General features: G+C 34.9%; 3 protein-coding genes across 3 annotated transcripts in view; all 3 read left to right on the forward strand.

Annotated features, from left to right (window-relative positions):
• Nucleotides 1-3015: 3015 nt before the first annotated feature.
• LOC6646269 lies at nt 3016-3795 on the forward strand. Its single transcript, XM_002068673.3, has one exon. The coding sequence runs from the start codon at nt 3112-3114 to the stop codon at nt 3739-3741; it is 630 nt and encodes a 209-aa protein (XP_002068709.1). The 5' UTR covers nt 3016-3111; the 3' UTR covers nt 3742-3795.
• A 2541-nt stretch (nt 3796-6336) lies between these two features.
• On the forward strand, nt 6337-7002 carry LOC6646256. The gene is made up of 3 exons (XM_002068672.2): nt 6337-6406; nt 6470-6783; nt 6838-7002. The coding sequence occupies exons 1-3, from the start codon at nt 6337-6339 to the stop codon at nt 7000-7002; spliced, it is 549 nt and encodes a 182-aa protein (XP_002068708.2).
• A 15102-nt stretch (nt 7003-22104) lies between these two features.
• The window catches only part of LOC6646254 (bromodomain-containing protein DDB_G0270170), a 42576-nt gene continuing 39762 nt past the window's right edge, over nt 22105-24918 (forward strand). Inside the window, exon 1 of the mRNA XM_023177839.2 lies at nt 22105-22513. Within this exon, the coding sequence (XP_023033607.1) occupies nt 22265-22513 (249 nt within the window). The 5' untranslated portion in view covers nt 22105-22264. The remainder of the gene's footprint in view (nt 22514-24918) is intronic.

Raw genomic sequence — 24918 nt, forward strand, 5'->3', positions numbered from 1 at the left:
TTGCTGTTGCTGTTGGAACATTTGGGGAATGCTGCCTGGTTGCTTGCCTCTGCCTGAGCAAGTGCCACTGCCTGTGCCTGGCGGCGTTGTCATATTAATGTCAAAAAGATTGCACTTGATCATGAATTGTATGCGCGACTTTTAGGAATGGGGCAACGGGAATGAGGCATATGTATGCATGTGGTGGAGGGGGATTGGCCGACGGGGGAATGGGGCGAATTGCGTGTTTGCCAATTTACACTTGCGACTACCAACAACCAAAACGTGGGCAGCTCTTAAGATGTGACTTTTGCTTCTGCATCTGTGGGAAAGTGCCTTCTTCTTCATCATCAGCATCAGCATCATCGTCATCATCAACATCATCTTCATCTGCAGTGGCAGATTCAAAGTGTAAAGAATGTGTATTTGCCCTGGGTGAAAGGATGTGTGCAGTTTTTTTTTTTTTTTTGTTTCTTTATTTTTCTGTTTTTTTTTTTGTTTTTTTCCTTTTTTTTTGTATGTTGGTTTGCCTCATGGGAAAACTATTTGTGTCTAGGCTCCACTGCACTTTGAATTGTTAAATCAACAATATCTATATAACTAAATATTTTGATATCGCATTTTGTTGTGTTGATTGAATATCACAAATATAAGTGTATACTCAAGAGTCTAGACTCTAGATAGACTCTAAAAATAAATCGTGCTTCAATATGTAAGAAATTTTATCAGAAACATTTTAAATACTCTTGCCATAACAATAAAGTAATTCAGGTCAAAGCTTTGTCTATTGTCTATAGAAGGTATATAGATTCAAGATTAGTAAGAGATCTCTAAATTTTGTTAGAGTAACGATATTGCCTGTTTTGTGGATTGAAATCCTCATCAAGATGAGCTACACTGCAACAGAAAGTCCTTATCTATGAGACAAGAGTCTTATCTTCTTCTAAGAATCTCGGTAATCAATTGTGGATATAGCATTTGAAGCTAAAAAACTTTTCAGATTGTTCGAATCTTCTCTTATAATCTTTATCTGTTTGCTTAACAAAAGAGAATTACTTAAGTGCTATTTGTCGAGTATTTCTTAATAAATTTGTAAGTTGTGATCCAGTTTCGAAATCATTTATAAATTAAGAGTATAGAAACTTCGATATAAACTAAATTTTATGGTATCTGCCTCTGTTAATTCTAAAGTGTTTATTTATTTGCGTATTACTGACCTAAGCTACTAAGAATTTGAAAGAGTAAGGAGACGACCTAAGTAACCCGCTAAGTAAACTCCAATGAAAGCTAATCAACAGATTGCAAGCTCTCCCAATTAAAACCTTCAGAATTGACTTCCTTTTTGTGGTTTCAACTAACTTCCCTTTTATCTACCTACTATAAGTCAAAAGTCTGTCTAATAAATTGCCATTTAATTGCTTCATTTAATAGCAACAACAAAAGCAGCAATAATTAAACCATTGAGGGCTGTCCCTCTCCTCTCATTGCTTTTGTCTCTCTGTCATCCATCTAGCACTTTGCACATGTTGAATGTAATTACATGGCACAAACATTTAGACGCCAATAATTATTAGATATTTATATGCAATCAAATTGTGCGCCGTCGTCGACGATGCCAACAAGTTTCACCAGACACACAGCCACACACAAGTCATGAACTCGCTTCAGGCGGGCAAAGGCAAGCGGGTGGATGGATGGCAGAGGAAATGCCACAGAGTTGAAGTGGAGTGGGTTGAGTTGAGTGGGTGGGTGGAGTGGGTTGAGGATGGGGAGGACACCCCCGCCAATTGCATTGACATTGAATATGCATCTAACTGTAAAGTGGCAAGAGACATTCAAAATGAGTTACCTCCTCATGCCACCACCTACTTTGGCATCGACTCCACCTCCAGCTTACCCCCCTCCAGCTTACCCCCTCCAGCTTACCCCCCTCCACCCACCTTCAATCATTATCTGGCATTGTCATCGACATTGCATTTGAGTCTTGCATTGCTTGTGTCTGGCTTTTAGCACTTTATTAAATGACAGTTTGAGGGAAATTGAAATGTTTGCATGAGATGGAGATGAGACTACGACGATGACGATGAGGATGAGGATGATGATGACTACGATTATGATGCGATTGTAATTCTAAGAGATTGAGTTGGGGTAATGAATGACAGACAACTGTTTATTGTTTGCTGATTTTTTCCCCCGTCTTCTTGATTTTTGGTTAAGTAAGTGTTGCATTTGTTTTAAGTCTTATAGGAGGAACTACATTCATTCAGATTTCATGGAGATTTCATTAAATGTTATGTTAATCAGTATGTTTAAGCGGAGTCTTACCATATCTCTAGATTAACTTGAAGAAAATTATTAAGTGCCTTATTTCTGATCAGTAAGATCATTTCTGAAATATCAATGTAATGTAATTGAAACCAGTTTAACTTCTTCTTCGACTCGTTGATGTATTACTTAGTTAAGTTGGCTTGTCTAATTGTAAGCCATTAAACAATAAGACCATTGACAATCGCTAATAACAATAACAATTGCAATTACAATTCACAGTTACAACAATGTTGTTGCAATTGCAAATGCAATTTGCATTTGCATTTACATTTGCATTACATGCTCATCATTAACATCATTATTGATATAGTCCCATGTCAGTTGATACTAAGTCAATCAGTATGTCAATGTAAATTGATCATCGTATTGCGCATTTCATTAAAGATGAGCGATACCCAATACCACCCCACACACAAGCAATGGAGGACGAGGAGGGGGAGGAGGAGAAGGAGAGACTTGAGACTTGAACTAAGGCACTGGGTGTGGATATGGAAATCCAATGTCAAAGCCATCCAATATAAAGCCTATAACCAAATATATAGGAAACGTGGTAGCCTCATGATCTCAGAGTTATGAAACTTCTTAGACATTTCATCTATAAATAAAACTGAGCTTCTAAACTCAATGAGACATGCCGGGAAAACTATTTATTGATGTAACTCTTCAAATAGAAAATTTTAATTATTAAATCAAATGGAGAAAATAGAGAACTTGGAATGACTAGTTCTTAGGTTTGACTGTCAGTTTCGTACACAAAATATACATATTATATATTTTATATTTACTCTTTATGGTCTGGGAAACATGCGTCCAATTTTATTTCTATTCTACACCGTGGAAACGGTAATCAATATGTTTCTAATGGCCTTTCATATACGTGGGTTTATGTCCGTGGATCTTGGCTTTCTCCCATTATATGCTCAATTGACTCACTTGTTTTATGCCGTCATTTTTTATATATTCACCGTAATGACAATGTTTTGCAGTATCAATATATGTACAGGACATCAATCTAATCTGGTAGAGGAAATACTACGTACAGCAATTGGTTCTCTAATGTATGTAATTATATCGATGATGACTCTAAATGATGCTGAAGAGGATTTCCATTTGATGTATGTGGGTATGGGTGATCCAAATTTACCCGAGAAGCCAATCCATCCATTCTTTGCGTATCTAAAAACTCAGGCGATCTGTGCTCTAGCAAATGGAGTTGTCTATCTGCTGCACTGCATCATTACCATCGATGTATTGCTGTCGAATGAAGAGGACACGGATGGTGAATACCATTTATATGATACATCTGATGAATATGACGAAGATTCCGATTATGTGCCAGTTCGTCTATATGTTTTTGGTGAGGGTGTTCATGACTATTTGGAACGTTATGAATGGTTTCGCAATTTCTGTCATACTAATCGCATGTCCATTTAGATCAGACCAATGTATATTTTAATTATTGTTTAATTTTATTAAACTTGTAATAAAACCAGGAGAGAGAGAGAGGGAGAAACTAAGAGTGATACACATTTTGTTTGTTTAATGATTTCTATAAAAGTTTCATTCATCTTTATAGCTAAAGGACCATCTTTATTTAGACTTTTCCGAGCAGCAGGAGGCATCTTTATAATTTTATGCAAAATTTATTAGTTGAAATCGATATTTTCTTGGCGAGAGATTCTTTTTTTTTTTTGCCGCAATGCGGTTGCTTTGATTGTTATAAAATGAAAATTTTAGAACATTTCTTTCTTGCCTTTTCTTGGATTAATATGCCAAATGTAAATTCATTTTGCTGTTGGATGGCAGAGAAGAGGAAAAAACAATCAAGAAATTCCAGCCCATTCGATCGATTAGCAATTTTTATCACATACATTTTGTGTTTATCGCAAATATCACAACTTCATCAGCAATCAACAACAACGAGCAGCAACCAAGGCTGGCTAGGTGGACAATTAGCCATAAAATTAGCTGCAACTTGGCCACAAGGAATGCGGCGATAGACGGCCAAGGCGCTGCTGCTGTTGTTGTTGTTGCTGTTGCTGCTGCAGTGGCAAATTGAAAACAATTTAAGTTATTTGCATATAAATGCAACTTAAGACGCAGGCGAAGGCAACACTCCTGCTGCTGCTGCTGCTGCTGTTAGCAACATGCAGCTGCATTTAGTAAATGTTGACAAGCAACATGTTGCTGGCCCACTGTGGAATACGGCAAAACGTGTGTGTAAGGAGGCTTTATCTAACCATATAAAATGGCGTGGTTTTTTTTGCAGTCTCTTAGCCCATGGTCAATATGCTTAATAAATAGGCCAAAAGATAATGTATAGCAAAAGATACTCATAAAGATAAAGTGCATGGAAACATCTTATCATGTATTGGAAATTAATTCCTTAGCCCCAAAAACCTAAAATTCACGTGGCATTGCCAGTTATTAAATAGAAAATTATAGTATAATTACAAAAACACTTGCAATGTTTACATAATGCTACAACAACAATAGTTGTAAAAATATTTCCATCAAAGTTCAAGCTACATTTCACGCCTAATTTCATTTGACAACAACAGACGACCAAAAAAATTGTATATTTATATATAGGTATATATACAAAAACAAAGTGGGAAATTTTTGCCGATACACAAGGCGGGAGCTGTGTTAATTTGAGACATAATTGCAAAGTCAAGAGAAGGGGTTGGTTAAGGTGGTGCCATCGTCGTCGTCGTCGTCGTCGTCGTCGTGGCGCTGGAGGGGCTTAGAGTCGGTGGAGGAGGAGATGGAGCACCACCAGGCGACTGGTTATGACAGCAATGACAGCTGCAGCGGCAAATGTCGACGTCGTCGCTATTTGAATAATTTGCAATTAAACGCTCCAAGCGGCTTGCTCAGTCAATTCAAGGCATCCAAGGGGTGCTGGAGCTGGTTTGGTGGTGGAAACATTTCTTTTGGGCACACAAGACGTATGCGTAATATTTGCTTGGTCGACTTCTTTGAACGGGTTTGTCCAGCTCCAGTCGAGAACGTCACACAAAAAATGTTCATGTCCATCAGCTGTCCACAGCTTCATGTCCAGATCTAGCTACAGCTACAACTACAGCTGCTGCTGCTGCAGTTGTTGTTTTTGTAGCTGTTGATGTTGATGTTGATGAAGACAGCAGCCAAATGGCAGACAACTGCCTGCATCAGGACCCAACTGTGTTTCCAATTAAACGCCGTCAACAATAACAAAAACAACCAACTAAAGTGCGATGTCAACGTCAGTTTAGTGTGAAGGCAACAACTTTCAGTTGGCAACTTTCAGTTTGAACTTGAATCTCTAGCACTCTGTATAGATTTAGTCAGTGTTGCAGAACGACTCAAATCTCATGTTTGTGATCTGGTTTATTCATCAATAGACCAAAACACGGAATCAATTGACAGGTGTGCTAATTGATCAGCAGTTGATTGATAAGCTTTGTGAATGATTGATTGATCGAGTTGGCGATTGAAAGTTGTTGAAATTGAAACCGGGTTACTAAACACTGAGGCCAAGTGTTGAAAAGCGTGTTAAGTCGATGAGTTTCAATGGGCTAGACAGCTAATTAAATGAGATTATGATTAAACGTGAAAACCATTCTTTTTAGCCATTTATTAAGCTATTCATAGACCACTTTTGTTAATGAAAAACTCACAAGTCTTAAGTAAACTAAACTGCAATTATTTTTAATTACTATCCCAGACAACTAATGGTTTGATTATCTTCAAACGTATTAACGTTAAGTCGTTATATGATAAGATTTAGTTGGTATTAAATAGGAATTAAATCAACATTATTTTCTAGCTTTATACCGATTGATCAACTGCGATTCGATAGATTTTTTTTAAACTTTTTGATTAGCAATTGATCGATAAGGTATTTCCGTTAAAAATTTTCACTCATTAGGCGTGCAATGAAGCTCAACTAATTACATATATATCTGTCTAGAGTTTTATTTAAAAATTTTGTAAACAAACTTAGTTAATTTAGTAACAGAATAGAAAGCATAATAAATAAACAAAATGTTGTTTGCTTCATTGATATTATTACTCAACTATTTGCAATTTCTACAGGCAGCCCATAATCCTTTTAGTAAGTCTTATACAAAATTTTATATAATAAAATGCCTTTCCACAAAGGTTTTTTTGTCTTAAGCTCTTCGCAGTAAATTCACCAACATCAGTGTAGAATTTGGCTCAGATTTTCTATCCGGCATGAGAGCTTGGCTAACTCCCCAAGGCAGCCTCAATGTGGATATGCATGTGAATCGCACATTAACTGCAGGATTAAGAACCTCCATGACTGTGCAATATAAAATAGGAGGGCCTAATCAATATCAGACTCTCTTCAACTATGACCTGGACACGTGTAAGACGCTGGAAGAGCTACTCAAGACCAGTCTGATGCGTGTCTGGTTTCGCAATATACTCAAATATGGCCACCTGACGGATAAATGTCCCATTAAAGCTGTGGGTAGATTGTGATTAAGAAGCATCTAACTATAGAATTAAATTCCTCAACAGGGCTTCTATGATGTGAGGAATTTTCAATTGGAGAATAACAGTATACCAGCCTATTTGCGACCTGGCGAATATCGTGTCAATGATATCAATTACTATGGCAAACCCAAGGTCAAGAATCGTCAGCGACTGGTGGCCTCGCTCACCTTGGATGCCAAGTTCTATTAAATATTCGATTGGAAAATGTATGCAAAAGGCGTTTTCAATTTGGAGAAGAAAACTTTTCTTCCTTTCAATGGGGTCTGGTCAAGGTTGGCAGTGGAAATGGTTAAGAAATGGTTTCTCGTATGTGTGCCTGCCTGCATATTGATTGCATTTACCCTTTGCTAGAACTTTCTTAACTTTCACTATCAAGGTTGGGCCAACAATTTTTGGTAGGTTTTTGGTTAGTTGGTCGGTTGGCCGGCTTGTTGTTGGCCATTTTTCATGTTGGCTTTGTTTCCGTTGACAGCAGCAGCAGCTGCTGCTCTTATGGCAATTAATTTGGCTTCTTAGTCTTGTGTGTGGAATTTATGTACATTTTTTTCAACTGACATTGCAGCCTTTTTGCACTAATTGCATAATAAATTCCTTAGCTGTGAATTTATTATAACAGAAACACAAACACACAGAGTGAGAGAGAAAGAAAATAATTATTATGCGGTTTATGTATGTACTTGTGGGGATTTTTAATAAATGTCAAAAAGTCAGTCAACATAAATGATTTACATGTGCTCTAGATCGTTTATTCTGGTCATAATTGTTTTTTTTTTGTTTTGCCATGTTGTGGGTGTTGAGCTTGAAGTCGGGTAAAAAACCGTTTCTGAATGCCAACTGCCTGAATGCAGTTGAATGTGTGTGTGTGTGTGTTTTCCATCTAAATTTTCCTCGCCTCACTGAGAGGTTTTTCCCCCGTTTCAATAACAAAATTATTATTAGACTAAATATGAACTTGAACTTTAAAAAACCACATAAAATAAACGTTGATATATTGTCATTTAATGTTTCAGGTTACCACAGCTTACGGTCTATGCCAAGATTATTTACCTCCTGATGGTAAGTTAACTCACATCACAACATTAATTCATAAATTTATTTATTTATTTGTCTACCTTGATAACGTGTTTTTTTTTTTGTGTTGTGTTGTTGTTTATTACTAAAAGTTCAATGGTCTTGGTGATTTATCGCGTAATTTAAATATTTGCAAAAAATTCTCAATGTCTCGAAAAGGTTCTCAAAATGCCCTTCAAAATTACAAGTATCATTTTATTTGATGAGTATTGAGATTGGCTCGTGGGCAAATATTCCATAATCGTCGATATGCTTATCAATCGGTTATATCATCATGTCAATATACACTTTGATCAAAAAGTCGGGACCCATCCCTAATGTGACTCTTGTTTAAATAAAAAACCACAACAAGAAACACGGGGGGAAAAAAAACTATGCCAAATATTTTTTTTTTTATCTAAATCGATATCGATTGACAATAAACAAATATTGAAAAACAAAAACAAAGACGAGGCATCATCATTTCAATAAACAATACTTGGGAAATGTCAGGTAAATAATTGTTAACAGCAAAACAAAAAGGCAACATAATGCCAAAAAAACAACTAAACGCTAATTAAATTATACAGTTCTGGCCATGTTTATTTGTGTGTGTGTTTGTCTGTGTGTGTGCGATTTTCACTTTAATTTATTTTACAATCAATTTAAAGTCCGGGTATAATGCATCTCTCTCTCTCTCTCTCTTTGGCTCCATCTCTTGCTTTTTCTGTCTCACTCTTTCTGTGTTTGTCTGTTGTTAATGTGCCGAAATAAATAACTAAAATGCCTGAAATTCCTTGGGCATGAAACAGCGGCAACGACTGTCTTTGCCGTTGTCTTTACAAGTTCCGTTTGACGTAATTTTTCACTTATTATACCCTTTAGAAATTTCAGTTAAATGAGTATATCAGGACTTGGCCAAAGGAATTCAATCACTTTTTGAAAAGACAACCTTTATTGCTCAGCAAGAAAAAAGAAAACTGTGAGGCCAACCTTAGAACATTGTTTATGTAGAATAGACATAAAAATCCAAATTTGAAATAACTACAATACGTTTAAAAGATAGGTTTCTAAAATTTGTATGGTTCAACAATTTTACAACATTGTTCGTAAGTTTTTTTAATAAGCCAAAAAAGTTTTCTTAGCTTTTACCTGTTCTACAAATATATTTCCAGTGTCCATATATTATTTGATAATTGGATACCACATAAGTTTCTAGATAATATTTCTTCTTTAAAAAAAATGTTGCATATTGATATTTTTGAAACTAATCGAAGCTAGTGTTTAACCGGCTTAAGATCAATAAATCTTATGAATGTAAAATATTGAATATATTACTATAACCAAAATAATTGGCAAGCCAATAACTCCGAGCAAATGCACATAAATAATGTGGAATCTGCAGTTGCTTTTCCGTTCTTTTTTAGCGAAAATGTAGCGCATTTAGTTGGAATTCGCAACTAGTTTTAACAAAGTCTGCTGGTGATAGAACTTTGTGTTTCTTAAAATAGCCAAAGAGACAACCTGCCAATCTTTTATGCTGCCTATGATTATAAATCTTGTATATCCATCAGATTAGTGACATCAAGAAGACAAAATGTTTTAAAGAGATAAAGAAAATCAAACTATAATTATGAACTAATTGTACTGTTTTACCAAAACCACTTCTACCTACTCGAGTGTTGGTTTTTTAAACTGTTATTCTTAAACACTGTGAGCACTATATCTCTTCAAATATTTTCCAAATAAAGGACAATTTAAAGCACTTTACACTTATAAAGCACAAAAGATTTGTTTTATATAGTCAATTTACATTTTCAATTATTAAAATACTAGTTTACATGCTCGAACTCTTCCTATTACAAATTAAAGTCCTAACGATTTCAACACAAGATTTCCTTTATATGGATTACATTGTAGGGTACTTGATAATCTAAAACTTGACTAAGTGCAACGAGTTTTTATTTCTTTATTATTTTACAATATTTACTGTTCTGACTTTGCCTTTGCTTTATACGTTTTTGTGGTGGTTTTTCTTTTATTTATTTGTTCTAAATGAACTTTTTATTATATTACAAATAATTTTGGCATGCGTTGTATATGAAAACGAAAGAAAAAAACAATAATAATTGTCTGAGGTTAAAGCTGCCTGTCGCCGAGGTTGGCTGAAAGTCAATTATTCAATGCCTCGAGAGGTTTCTTCTTTTGTTTGCGATTTTTTTACTCTTTTTTTGGCCCTAGGGCATTATGGTCATTTTTTGTGGAATGTGTTTATGTGAGAAATCTTGAAACTTTTGAGTTTCAAATATGCAAATGATTTTCAAATTGTTCTTCCTCTTTTTTTTTTTGTTTTATTTTGCCAATTGAGTGTGACTTGAAATTTTAATTTGATATTGTGGAAAATTTTGAGAACAAATAAACTTGTTTAAAACCCGATTTTTGTGATGTAAAGATGAAAGCAAAATGTTTTGCAAAAATTCTTTACTTACTTTTCTTTCTGGGCAAGGTGAAACTGAGAGAAATTTTCAATAAATTAATCATCGATTTGGGCTAATGAATTCAAGTTGATTGCTTACAAGGAACGTCTTAAATTTAGTATAGATTTTGTTGCTCTTCCTGTGATTGATTAGATAGAACTGCGATGGTCGTATTGTATGGCCTCCAGCTTTATACATGTTTCAGGGCTTTGCAGGACACTTCAATTTTAATAAACCTAATGCATCTAATGAATACCAAAGGGGTTAATATTGTGTGTGTGTACATAGAACCCATCGAATGATGACAATAAGTGTCTGAGGCAAACAAAAGGGGCGGCAATCAAATGAAGGCATCGAAATTAGTGGAAATTAGGCGGCGCCACTTTATATGATAGCTTAGCAGGGTGACGAACGGATTTATGTTTAGCTGACTTGCAAAAGATATAGTAAAAAACTTTCCAAGCATCAGGACAGAGTCTTATATATTTGTCAACGACTCTCGGTTATTGCCAATTCATGTTACACCAATTAAATCCAGTTATTCTCTTATCATTGAAGTTATTTCTGTGTTCTATTTGCTATTCGCAGATACTTTTTGATAGCAAGTGGGGGAAATCTGAGAATTCTTTGCTTTTCGCGGGAAGTTCCAGACATTTTACAAGTTTGTCTAATTGGTTTCATCCACACAATGTTTCTAAATGTTAAATAAATTTTTTTCCCCAATTAGCAATAGGTTGAAAAATATAAACTGATTTAAGTACTAATTAGTGGAAAGTTAAATAGGTTTATTTAATTTTTTTTCGAGAGCTAACAGGTTGTCAATCAGCTTCTACATTGTGAAATATTGTTGAATAAATTTTGTTTTCCTTTTTGCTGAGAAATTGTTTTTTTTTCACTAGATTTATTGATACTTTTATCAATCGATAGCTGCCAATAAATCCATCTATAGCTAAAACTTGGGACTGTGATGGCTAAATAGATAGGGAGAGGGCCCAGTTGTGACTCAGGCCCAGTTGTGACATTCTCAAATATTTTTGAAATGCGGTATTGAATAACAGTTTGAGCCCTGTAAATCATGTTTGTTAGACGTTCTGCAGTTTTTGGACAGACCCCAACGTTAATAATCGTATTGTATATACGCGTACCAAACATCGTTTTGAAAATCGTGCGAAAAAGTTTTTTTCCATTTTTTTCAAAGTACCAAAATTTTGTGAAATCAACAGTGAAAAGGTGAGTGCAATGCATCAAAGTATTGTATTTGCCGTATATTTTGTGATTCTATAAAAATTTATGTGATTATGTAGTGTATATAAAAAATATAGATATAAACTTTAAACTATAAAAAGGCCCGGTTATGACTTAGCTGGGGTGCCCAGTTATGTCCCATTTTTTTTTGCACTCGGATTATGTAAAATTGTCAAATTCCAACATTTTTGTTGTTGTTTAACAACAAGGAAAGAAAATTTACATATTGAGACCAGTTTGTCCAAGAATATTCTGGAAGATCTCCATCGGGAATGTTCATTCGAAGTGCGCTAATATGCAAGCAAGTTATTTCACTTGCAAAAACTGCGAAAGTCACATGGACGACGAGGGCTTAAAATCGTTCTCATTTATGGCCATTTTCTTTTGGGTTTTTCATTGTTTTTGGCTTTGAAGCCCTTCAAAATAAGTAAACCATTAAATCACAACAATTCGTGTGACATTCCTTTCATATTTTCTTATTTTCAGTGAATTTCTTAAGTTGAGTCATAACTGGGCCACTTTTTTTTAAAGTTAAAAAAAGTTATACAAATTAAATCTGTTCCAAAATTTTTTGAGTAACTCAAATAAACATACATTCTTTGGAAAAAAGTTGCCTTTGGTTAATATTTAAATGTTAAACTTCTTAATTTTTCATTTTCCCGAACTGAAGAAAAAATTTCGAGGTTTTTCAAAACCCGGGTCATAACTGGGCCCTCTCCCCTACTTAAACTTGGTAATAAATTCATTAAAGATGCGAATGCAGTTGAATGAGAGTTTTTGTAGTGAGGTGTTTTTGCTTATGAATTGTTATAGTTAATCAATTTAAGTTGAGGTAGTCCAGTTAGCTGAATGGTTGACTCGAACTCTAGAAATGTGGACTTAAAGTCTTCTTAGATGTTGAAATACTCTCAAAGTAATTACCTAAAGAACTGCATTATTAAGACTTAAACATCCAGCTTATGTAACTGCTCTCTCATTCCATAGTTACTATGGAACATTTTAACCATCTACTGGTCTTATCGTATCATCTTTACAGAAGGCCAAAAAGCCCTCTAATTTTACAAGTACTGCAATTAGTCTACATTTTCCTAGCTTAATTCATAAATTTCTTTGTTCTTTGATTAATGGAAAGATTCTGGAAGCACTCAAGTGCTAATTATAAGTAGTCTGTGGAAGTTATTGTGCTATAAATTTTGCATTATAATAGTCCAAATAGGAAAGGTGATTCTTATCATAAATTTGTAGGTGTACTTGAAGTACTCTCAGTCTGTCCCATTACCATAACCCAATTAACAAGGCTATTCCTTTGAGTTCACGTCGAATTTGGTTGGGTTTTTTTCTTCGTTTTTTTGTTTTTTATTAACTTTTACAATTTGTTATTAGGTCTGGTAAGTACTAGTACCAAAGGCAATGTGCCAGAAGAAGAAGAATAAGGTGTAGAAATGAAAGAAACAAAAAATTACCCCGCTTATCAGGAAATTATTTCAAAACGTTAATTGAATTGTCAATAGATGGGGGAGAGAAGCAGCACAATTTTTTTTTTTCTCTTCATCGTTTTGGGTGTCTAGCAACAACACTAAAATGATAGCAACAACATCAATTGGGGGTTCCATATATACATATATACAGAGGTGTATATATCGTATATTTCTTGGTATAGCCTCTATATAAATTCCAAGTGTTTTAATGTCTGTATGTAAGTGTGACTCTTATGGCATTTGCCGATGATAAGGTAAGTTTCTTTTCATATAGAGCCATGCATGCCGACCAGATCAGCTCTCTATTGTATAGATATGGATATATATATATATGTATATCTGAACGAGAGTTGACAACAGGTTCTTTTCATTATGTATTTGTTTTTTCGCATTGTTTTGATTGCAAACGGAAAGTTTTTGTCGCGTTTTCTAAACGTGAGTATGATTATCGAAAAAAATAAAAACAAAACGATATCGATATCAGCCATATAATTGTATATGTATATATATAAAGCAAAATAACAACAATTTGGGGAATCTTTGCTTTAGTTAAACTATTTTTGGTGAAAAAATAACAAAAACTAGAAAAACAATTTTTACTTAGAACATAGACATAGATATGATATGATATTCCTATCACGCTGTCATAAATTTGAAAAATTCTTTAGAAAATTTCAGCAATTTTAAGACTTTAAGTCAAAGTCATATCAAATAAAGAATTGATTTATACATTGACGGCACTTTTCGATTGTGGAATCATTTGTCCGGCTTTAAAAGGCTTTTGTTGTAAGACACTTTTCCGGCTTTCACATGTCGATTTCCGTTTCATTGGATGTTTGGTCGTCTGCTCAAGTCCTATTCCCTGTGTGCCGCTATTGACATTGCTAATGTCTGAGCAAATATTGCAGTTCTTGTTTTTGGGCGGCAAAAAAGTTTTGATGGGTTGTCTGTCACGTGGCCACTTGCTAAACTAGAAGGAGGAGAAGGAAGCCAATTTAATTGCTGACATTATGTTAGGGTCTTAAGTTTGGCGATATCAATTTGTATTTGTCTTTTAGCCTTTTAGCATTATCATCGTTATTAATTGATTGCACACCACGAGTATACTAGAAGATCTGACAACAATATCACAATGATGGGTAATAATATTTGAATGCTATCAATGCATCCATTTGGGATATATGCAATTCTATGGCAATCCCCTTCAATTCTCTAGAAATTCCATCTAACGAGCCCATCCTGTCTGCTCATATCAATTCATTTGTTGTCGGTTATAAAAATATTGTTTATAAATACTCACAATTTACCAATCAAAAATTGCACACCTTGTTTGAAGGTTTAATATCGCCCACAACTTGTATTCCTTATCAAAGCAGATGTCTAAATATATAAAAAACAAAAACAAAACAAAAAATCTCAAAAATCATACAGATATGAATAACAATAAATGTATACATATGAATGTCTATAGACTAACTTGGCCCTAAAGGAATTTTATCAAAGTGAAGGTCAATACAAATATTGAAATGAATGCTACGTTGGCGACGGGGGTGGGGGGCATTTTGTGGCATGTCTGGAATTTCAATGTCGCCAGGCGCCCCCATTTGTTGCATAATCCATTCATTTATATTGTAATACAACGTTATTTTTTCATGTTTTGTTTTGTTTTTTAACAAATTAGCCACTTTAAACTAATTAAAACAAATTGGCAAATAAGAAGAAACCAGAGCAAAAATAACATGTGAAGCTGGAAATAGAGTTCGACTTGAAAACTGTAACTCTCCATTTATTGTTTACAATTATTATTATGCATTAGTTTTTGTATAACAAGTTGACCTAAACAAATGTGTCTGACAGACACTGTCTGTATGTGTGAATGTGTGTCTGTGTGTGTGTGTGTGTAGGGTTTATGTAAATAATGATTATTATGAAAATTGATGACCATAGTCCATAATACTTTCCAAACCCTTGCCTATAGACCGAATTAGACAGTCATGGGAGTAGTTTAAATTAGTCTAGTTAGAAAGGAGATCACTTAAAATTAGTTGAGTGTTATGAGAGTTTCGTATTAAGGATTGACTTTCCATATGGAATTATCCGAATATGACTTGATCTAAAGTGATTTTAGAATTATTTTAAAATATAATTTGCCATAGCCACTGGAAACGATGAAAGAACTTTGATCGAGTTCTTAGGTGCATTTTGCTCTTAAGAAAGATATTAAAAAAAGAGAGTTCTCAAGATAGCTTTTATCATTTTAAGAATTTTATTCTGGACTATATTTTGTTTTAAAGTTTTAAACCGTTGAAAAATGAGGTATAGCTGTTTTTGAAAGCGACAATATTATATTGATGATCTTAATGGCTTTGATAGATTAAGTAGATTTTGTTTTTGTAAAAGGACAAATTAGTTACCTCCAATCCTACCCCCATCTAACTACGCCCATTGTGACACATGCCACAATAAGTGCAAATAATTCTATGCAGGAATTATATTAGGCAAACATTACTTATCAATTATAATAATAATTGGCAATGTCAGTTAAGGTATTTTGTTTATCACCTCTCGATTGCCAAAATATAAAAAAAAAATCAAACGCTCCCACACGTTTTAACTGCAAAAAGTTAGTTCACCCTCAATCACCTGCCTTCTCCTCCTGCTGTTTGCCTGATTCTTTGGGGACTTGACTTGGCTGTGGCACCAATTTCCCTTCAGATAGCAAAGCCAAAAACGAACGCCAAGAGTCCCCCAGACCACAGACCCAAGACCCAAGACCCAAGAGACCCCAGTATTGTAATCTTATCAAAAGCCAAGAGTTGGCTGCTCTTATTGATTAATAAAAAAGATACTGACACTCCATTGTTGCTATTGTTGTATAGTTGGTCTTCTGCTAGTCATGTGTATCTAAAGAAACAAAACAAAACACAAGCAAAGACGTTGGGAAGGCTGCTTAACCTGGCCAGCACCTGATTGCGCCTGTTAAAGAAAACATATATACATATATAGATATATATATATGTATATATATATAGAGGTAAAAGAAAATTAGGTGCTTGAGTGGCGGCGCTGGCGCTAGACTCTGACATAAAGCAAACAAAAAGACACCATTATTTTATATTATTATTATTATAACAATAATAGATACGATTATTACTTATTTTTCTACTACTATTCCAATTTCCTAGCCACTATCTGACACGCATTTTTCTTTGGCGCTGGCGTCTCGCCCGCCATCATCATCATCATCATCATCACTATCATCATCGATAAAGTCAACTCCATTGACTGACTGACAGTCCCCATTCCCCCCGATTTCAATTCACTTTATATTGTGCCTTGCTCTTGGTATCCATCGCATTGACTGCACTGTGCGAAATTGCCTTTGACTTTTTATTTATATTGCGCACTTAGATAAGCGCGTGCCCGGTACATTTTGGCATTATAATCAATTGGCCTGCAGGGGGTTCTAATGTTTATAGCTGCCCCCCTGCCCTGTCCAGCTATCGATTGATATTATACAGAACTAATGATTAAGAGATATAATTGATATTGTTTTTATGACAATGTGACGTTTTCTAATCGATCTAAATCGTTTTATGACCAGACCTAAGGTATTCTCAGTTATTTTATGGTAGTTTTTTTAATCGTTTTCTTGAGTACAATAAGTGCATGCAGTTTGTGTCGCAATTTTTGTCGAGCAATCATTAAATAATAGTCTTTGAGAGATCCTTGAATATCTATATCTGTAAAGGGCAGAGAGTCTCCTTCTATTATTTTAAATGAACAACTCGTTAAAGCATCTAAAAGTGGGAAAAAGTTTGGGAAATCATCTTAATAAACATTTTTCTTGATGACCTGAAGATTAAATGAAAAGAAGTCAGTCTGCAAGGCAATTGCATTTCTTATCAATATTAAATAAATACATAATTTAAATTTATTTCATATTATTATTTAGACCTTAACAATCCACATATACCTATTATTAATATAATCTATTACTGGCTTTTAATATCAATCTAAAGACTTGAAATTTCAATGATATGTCATTATTGTTTTATAGGGATCTTTGATGATCCATGATCAAAAAAAATGTGCCAATTTTAGAGCAAGATCTTGAAAAGGAGTTCAGTTTTATTAAGTCTATAAAAAATCTTTCCCTAATGATGATTCTATATTGAATATTCTATTGATACAGCCCATCCAAAATAATTAATTTTATCATCCTATAATTCACTTCTTAATTTGATTCAGATTAAGAGTAAAGTTTTATTTTTGCAGTGCAATCTGCATTTTAAAAACTCAAAAGTCTTACATATCTTTTAACACACAAGTATTTTATATAGAAAACTTTATGGTAAATGGCTAACAAAAACTTCATTCAAACCACTTTGAGACAGTCTTCAAAAGTTCACAAGAACTTTTCTTTGAATCTCGACTACGTTTGGGTATTTGTATTTAGGGCCTCGCCTGCGATCACTTTTGCTTTTCCGATGATTGCATCAACACACACACAGACACGCACATCCATTCACCTGTCATAACCGAGAAACCGCCCACATTTTGTGCTTATGTCAACTGCACTGACCCAGTTACATATACTTATGTATGAGTACACAAATTCTATTCTTCTACTTCGATTTCAAAAGCACTGCAGGAATAAGCTCCAATTTTTGGCTCTTCTCTGTCTCTGATGCTTGCTTATCAGAAACCAAACTTCCGCTCAGTGTACACAAAATATGACACACCTCCTGGGAGTCTCTTCAACGGTTGCCTACTCCAAGTCTTCTTTTGGAGTCGTTGCAAGCGCCAGCCGGCATAAGGCATAAGGCACAGAGTATGCGGCATGCCTTTTTGTCACATTTAGCTCTTGTTGACAAAGACAGAACTTGTGGGACAGAAACAGACTGTTTTTTATGATGACAATGATGATGATGATAATGATGATGATGATGATTTCTGCCATGTTATATCCCCATATACATATTTTCAGTGTGTAGAGTGGGGGGAAATACTGTTATAAACATCGTTTATTTGAGCTGAAAACAATGCGCAAGACTGCATAATTACTTATTGTTTATTTCCTGTAACATGCAAGGCGAACTCCGACAACAACAGCAACAGCAACAACAATCCACAACCAAAGACAACGTTGACTTGTCTAAAGTAAATAGAAAATAGGTCTACCTAGTACATATTCTTCATATATATATTGTATATGGCTTATAAAAAATGTTTCGTTATTGCAAAACGCATTTTGTCTTATCTGGCCAGCAATGTGGCAACTCACTTTGCTTGTTCCCCTTCTTAGACGGGGCTAAAAGACAGAGACAGACACATTTCGAATAAAACAAAAAGGCAAATGTCGATAGCTCTCTATATAGAGCTAGATAGATAGTTAAATAGATGGAATGATAGATAAATGCCCGAGGATTGTCAGAGGCTTGAAAAAACCCAAAACGACATCATGACCAGCAATATGGTATTTACCATACAATTATATTATTATATCAACTAAATCAAACATTAACTTTTGACTTAAATTCTTAGGTGCCACTCATATGGAAAATATTTCAAGAATTTGCATAGTAAACAAATTAATTTTGTTCCGTTGCGTATACGCAACATTCCTATGGCCCCTCTATCTAGATCTTAGACATGTGATAGTCATAGGTGACAAAACCTAATTAGAGGTGACTAAATAATTAGTTGGTTAAACTACTTTTTTAATTAGCAAGGAACCCACAGGCATGTTTAAAGAAAACTAGAGTGGAAAGCTATGTCACACAGTATACCAAAAGTCTATCATATGTTTTTCCAATGTCGTAATGTCGCATGCCACGAGAATCAAATCAATTAGCCTGCTTGTCAAATAATTTGTTATACTTTGGATTAACAAATTTATCGATAAACAACAAACAAAAAAGAAACAACAACGAGTTGTGCGCAAAAATAATAATACAAAAAAAATCAATTTAAGGAAAAAAAACCCCTCCAGCTATGCCACACGCCAAACGTGTGCTCTTTTTTTAGTTTTGGTTTTTGTTTTATTTTCGTAATTACTCCCTCTTAATTTCCTGTCAAAAGCCAATCTCTGGCGGAAACTTCACTAAGAGAGAAAGATATGTTTTCTTGGAAATTGTCAAAGACTGATTAATGCCTCACAAGAATTAAAGCCCCTCATTCTGACTACAGGCCTAAAACAAAACACCTAACGGGCAATCTAACCAAAATGCCGTTTAGGTTTGACCATTTCTATTTTTTGCATATTGAAAAATTATTGTCTATTTTTGGCCAGGTGTAAGACAGAGAGAGAGAGAGAACGAGAGAGAGAGAGTCAGCGGGCATTAAAAACCCATTTATCAGTCTAAGACCCCCCGAAATTGTACTATGACCAGAGAAGTCAGAGGTCTATTTTGGGTATGTAAATTCTAGTCATATGCCTCAAGGCTTTTATCTTTCAATTACGTGTCACAGGTCAGTTCGACTGGTCAATAATGAAAGCCCTCACGTTTTGGGTTAAGTCACGATTCGAAAGCGAAAGTGTCCAGTACAGTCATGCCGAAAAACGAACAGTTAGCCTTTTGATAATATTATTGGGAAATCTCTTTAAGAGACATTTTAAGTAGGCCCCAAAAATATGCTAAGTTACTTGAAGCTTTTGCTGTCAGAGAGCTCGTGTTGTGTTGGGGTGTTTACCCCACTTAAAGCCCCTGACGAAGATGCATGAGAAGAAGCCGCCGCAACCACCGACTCGAGAAACACACTCGGCTGGAGGGGAGTCTAGGGGCAAAGTAACACCAACTAATGCCCCAAGCAATGTTTAACTATTATCACACGTCCGCATTAATAGGAAAGGGGGGAAACTCTCGAGGGTGTGTGTGGGTGAGGGGGAAGTGATTCCAAAGTTCTCGCAACCAATTACGTACCCAGACGCGTTGCTTACACGACAAGTTAACTCAATTAAAATTCCATTGGCGATAAATGAAGTGGCTGTTGGTGCTGCTGCTAGGTACAGGCATACCCAAAGAAAAATTTCCCCCCCACCAACTCTGAAGTTCAACCCAACACAATGGCATTGTCAGTGCCGCCAAACACTCGAAAGATATGTGTGGAGACACCTTTTCTTGTTTTTTTTTTTTTTTTGCAGTGCCAAAAATGTTGCTTATCAATCCTCACGCAACGACCTTGCTCTGCTCTCTTCCATTCATTTGGGTTGGTTAAGGGTGCGGTATGTGTGGTAAAGGGTTTTCCAAGAAGTGCCAATGTCACAAGGGAACTTGACATATTTTTACCATGACTCTCATTTACAGCACCTTTATTCTAGTTGTTGCGCCCTAGTTAACTAGTTATCTTTTTGCGCTTCCGTGTAATTGATCAGAAATGAAAAATGTAACCCTTAGTAGCCTCTTTTTTTTTGCTTTTGCGTTGTAAACTGAGGCGATCAGAGGGCCCGCCACTTGAGACAGTATGTACTCTAGTATATAGAGCTGAGTTAGTGTTACGAATATTGATTGTACATTGATAAAATGCCTTTCGCTTTATTATTGTTTCGGTATTTGATTTGCTTGTCTTGAAATCTTGTCTTACACTTACGTCAAAAAATAGTATTCCTAGAACCTTAAAGACTCTTGATAATTGTTGTTATTGTTGAACGGAAAATTTTCGCGTAATAGTCATTTGCAAAAAGTTTCGAAAGTTAACAAGATTACGACAACAAACAGAAAGCAGCAAGTTATGACTATTAAAATATTAGTATATTTTGTCATATTCGAGTAGGGATTAAATATTCTTACCGATTGCACTTAAATTGTGCAATTTGTATTATCATTGCATTCCAATTGATTGACTCTGCCGAAAATGTTGTAATCTTCAAGGCAAACACAAGTCAATAAAATCGTAACAAAGGCTTTGGCGAAAATTAATCAATTAATTTTTTTTTATATCTCTATACATTTAGTCATGTTTGTATTATCATTTTTCCTTCTTTCTTGTTTAATTGTAAGATTTGTATATTGTTATTTGTGAAATCTCTTTTAGGTAATCCATATCTTAAGATTTGGGAACAAGGTACTTATTGAGGCAGCTATTCCCAAGATGGCCAATTCTTTAACTTATTTAAAAAATTACATTAATAAGACACTACAGACAAGTGCGGCATTTCATTGCGGTGGTAGAAGGGAAATATTTTCTAGGCCACAAACATTTGTGACTCATTGAAAAGAAATCTGAAACTTTTATGAGAAATTACCAAATTCATAGGAACTAAAGACAGGGATTCCAAAAATCATAATAAGAAAAGTATTATCATTATTAGAATCAGAATTATTAGTTTTAATCTACCCGATAGACCTTTAACCATGCTAAATAACTGAATTGAACTGAAATTGAACTAAAAATCTTCTATAATCTTCGAAATTTCTTTTTCTTGGCAGTTTTAGCTTACAATGAAAAATTATCGCCCAAAAGGGAAATATTATTTCTCATATTTCCCATATTATTTCCCATTAGGCGATAATTTTTCATTGTAAGCTAAAACTTGATTTGAAATTCTGATCATTTTTCAACATTTGGCTTAGATGAATATTGAAATAAAGAATTCTTAATACTCAAATCAATTGCGCTTGACCTTAAAACAAGTCCTTGAGAATATGACCCAAAATAAATATAGTGAATTTTATAATTTATTTGAATATATTGGATGGATATATTGGAAACGGATCATATACATTAATTTATGTGTATATTTATGAAATTTTTATAGTTCTATGATATAATTGATATTAAAACTAAAGTAGAATGAAGGAAAATAACTAAAAATATGATTAAATGAAAGTGTTTATAATGATCGTACATATGTATAAAGGAAAAAAATAAATAAAAATGTGTATATTGATCCTATATTTACTTTAAAAATTAAAAAAAAAAGTTAAGAAATAACTGAACTATAAATTCTTTATCTAAATTTTGTATAACAAGTAGCATTTAAATAGATCCTATTACTAAGTTTAACAAATTTTTGGCGAAAAATTAATTAAAAACTTCCTTTGAGACAATACATTTGCTTTACAATTCAAAAAATTTACTAATAGAAATAAAAATTAATTGTTGTATGGTGCATTACTAATAATTTTCAAAATTCCAGTGCATGTTTGGGTAGTTCCTTCTTTTTTTTACCACAGTATTTCTTGTTTTATACGAAAGATGCGTTTGATGAAATGTTTATGTTGCATTCCTCTGCGGGTGGGAGTCATCTTGACTGGATGCTTCTTTGGACTCATGGACATCATATTTGCCAGCATTGGCGTCTTTTGGATTATTAAAGACGACTTTCCGCCATTTGTACATGTATTTTTTGCCGAAATGGATACACGAACTTGTGTCACTTGCTTTTCGGTTTGCTTCTATCTGATGTCCTCGAATGATGCAATGTTGATATATGGCGCCATAGCCGTAAGTTGCAAAAGACTCAACATTTCACACCCATTTTTATGGAGGGGGAGGGAGTTTTTAATTTCGTTTTTTGTTTTGTGTAAAGCGAAAACGTTGGTACATGGGTCCCTGGCTGTTGGTTAACTTCTGTGTGCTTATTTGCACTCTGGTTACTGCCTTGTTAAGTGCCTTGGCCATCATTCGTTTAAGTAAGTTTATTTCATTTCGAGCTTTCAATAATTTAAATACACAATTAACTTGAGTTTTATAGTCATTCTATGCTATAGCATGCTGGTGGTTAGCTCATTTTATGATGAACTCACCGAAATGCTACAGGAGGATAAGGACTAAGTAAAGTAAATTAAAAAAATTAAAAATTTATGGTCAACACTTTGAACTTTGTCCATGTATAAATCTCTCATGCTGCATCTCTTATAAGTAAACAGGATTAAACAGATTTAAAACGACAAAAACGAAAAAAAAAAAAAAAAAAAAACACAAAAACGAAGGCTGTCAAAAGCTGCGCTTAAGACTCATTAAAAATCCATTAAATGCGATAAAAGGCAGCACGAAAAGGCAGCAGCAGCAGCAACTGGAGAGTCTCTGGGACTGGGCAGTAAAAATGAAATACAATTTTTGTGTGTTAATAAGCTTTACCTTTGCCCAAGTCGAATGAGAGCACTTGGTGACAGTTGGGCGAAGGGAAACAAATAAAGGCAATGCGTCTCCAACTCCATCTCCATCTGGAGTCAAGAGCGGGCCACTTAAAAGCTCACTGTGAGAGTGCATTTCGATGTTGCATATGCAAATAAATCAACGGAATGAAGTTTTTGTTTTGTTTTATTTGGTTTTTGGTTGCCAAAACGAAACAGTTAAATTAAAAATCGTGATCAATATGTTGCTCGAGCTCTGAGATCATTAACTACTCTATATGAGGCCACCCATTTTGCAGGCTTTATGGCCGAACAGAGAGAGAGAGCTATAAAAAAAAGAAGAAAATTGTTATTTACCAGACTATATACGACTAGAGTAGATACTACTTACTTACTACTACTTACTCGGTACTCACACACAATTGCCTTGCCTCGGGTTGAATGACACCCTGAGTACTGCACACACACACACACACATACACAAGCTGCACACTGTGTCAAACATTTATCAGGTAACCGATCGATAAGGCGGTACCCCCAGTACCCAGTACCCAGTACCCAGTTAAAGTCTCAGACCAGAGAGCAGGGCATACAAAGTTGCCGCCAAGTAACTTTACTGGCATGGCATGCCTTTAGCCAGCTTGCCTCACCTTACCACTTGGGATGAAGTTATCAAGCGACTTTAATACAAAACGTTTCAGTTTCACAACTTTGTTTAATGCCTCGCATAAAATTCACTTTCCATTTATGGAACAGCCGCCGCGCCCGCCTGCCGTGAGTTTTATGAGAGAGTTCTCCAGAAGGTTGTTTTTTTTTTTTTGGTGGGCTTTCCTCTTGATTCTGACTTCTGCAAAATTTATGATGCATCATTAAAAAAATAAAATGCAAACAAAAAAATGTGTCTATAAAAAAATTGCTGCGCTTAATTAAAAAAACAAAAATATGCTCAGCAAATATTTTTTTGTTCTGTTGGTGTTACCGAATACCTTTGAGACCAGAAACTATGGGGTAGGACATTTTTTTTTTTGTTGGATTTAGTTTTCAATATTTCATAGGAAGTTAAAATGCAAATCGCAGTCGCTTGGCTTGGCTACACGCCGCCGTTTTGCTCTCCTCCCCTCTAACCTGGTATTCATGGTCTAGGCAATTGGCATCCTTTTTCAGTTTTAACTTAATGAGATTTAAGCAAAAGTAAAAATCATAATTTTCACGCGCAACGAAGCGCAACAAATTGCCTTTGACCATGGGGCGTGGCAACTGTTTTCAAAAGTGGCAAGCAACCAGGCAATAGGAGTGCCACCATAGTGGTTTGAAGTGGAGTTCGGAGTGGTGGGGCAATGTGAGAGGCAATGAGTACCCAAAGACCCACACTTACACTTGACCACAAAGAATTTCGATCAGCAGACCAAAGAAAAGAAAACTATCCAACTATATATCAATGACCTTGACCAAGTCATTGGGGCTCAGACAATTGAAGGCTTTTGTTAGTAACTTTATCTACCCCAACATTGACGGTTTGACAGTAAAATCTTTTACTCTCACTTTTCACTTCATCTACAGTGATTAACTGATTAACTCTGACTGACATTTCCAAAATCAGAACAAAAAACTACGTCATGACAGCCCACAAAACCAAATAAAAAATTTGAGTTGTCATTCCCCAATTGCATGATAATGAAACGAAGGAATTCCCAAAAATTTATGATCTACCATAAATTCAATTTTTATCTTCTTTATTCTAGCGAATCAGAAGAATAAAAGAAAGAAAGTATA

The sequence above is a fragment of the Drosophila willistoni genome (genome assembly GCF_018902025.1).
Source record: "Drosophila willistoni isolate 14030-0811.24 chromosome 2L unlocalized genomic scaffold, UCI_dwil_1.1 Seg72.1, whole genome shotgun sequence".
In the NCBI taxonomy this organism is placed as follows: domain Eukaryota; kingdom Metazoa; phylum Arthropoda; class Insecta; order Diptera; family Drosophilidae; genus Drosophila; species Drosophila willistoni.

Excerpts from the sequence above, each read along its gene's own strand:
- LOC6646269 (XM_002068673.3), top strand. The coding sequence starts at position 3,112 with ATGCGTCCAATTTTATTTCTATTCTACACCGTGGAAACGGTAATCAAT.
- LOC6646256 (XM_002068672.2), top strand. The coding sequence starts at position 6,337 with ATGTTGTTTGCTTCATTGATATTATTACTCAACTATTTGCAATTTCTA. Across the intron at positions 6,407-6,469 it reads GGCAGCCCATAATCCTTTTA|CTCTTCGCAGTAAATTCACC; the intron begins GTAAGTCTTATA and ends TTTTGTCTTAAG. Across the intron at positions 6,784-6,837 it reads ATAAATGTCCCATTAAAGCT|GGCTTCTATGATGTGAGGAA; the intron begins GTGGGTAGATTG and ends ATTCCTCAACAG.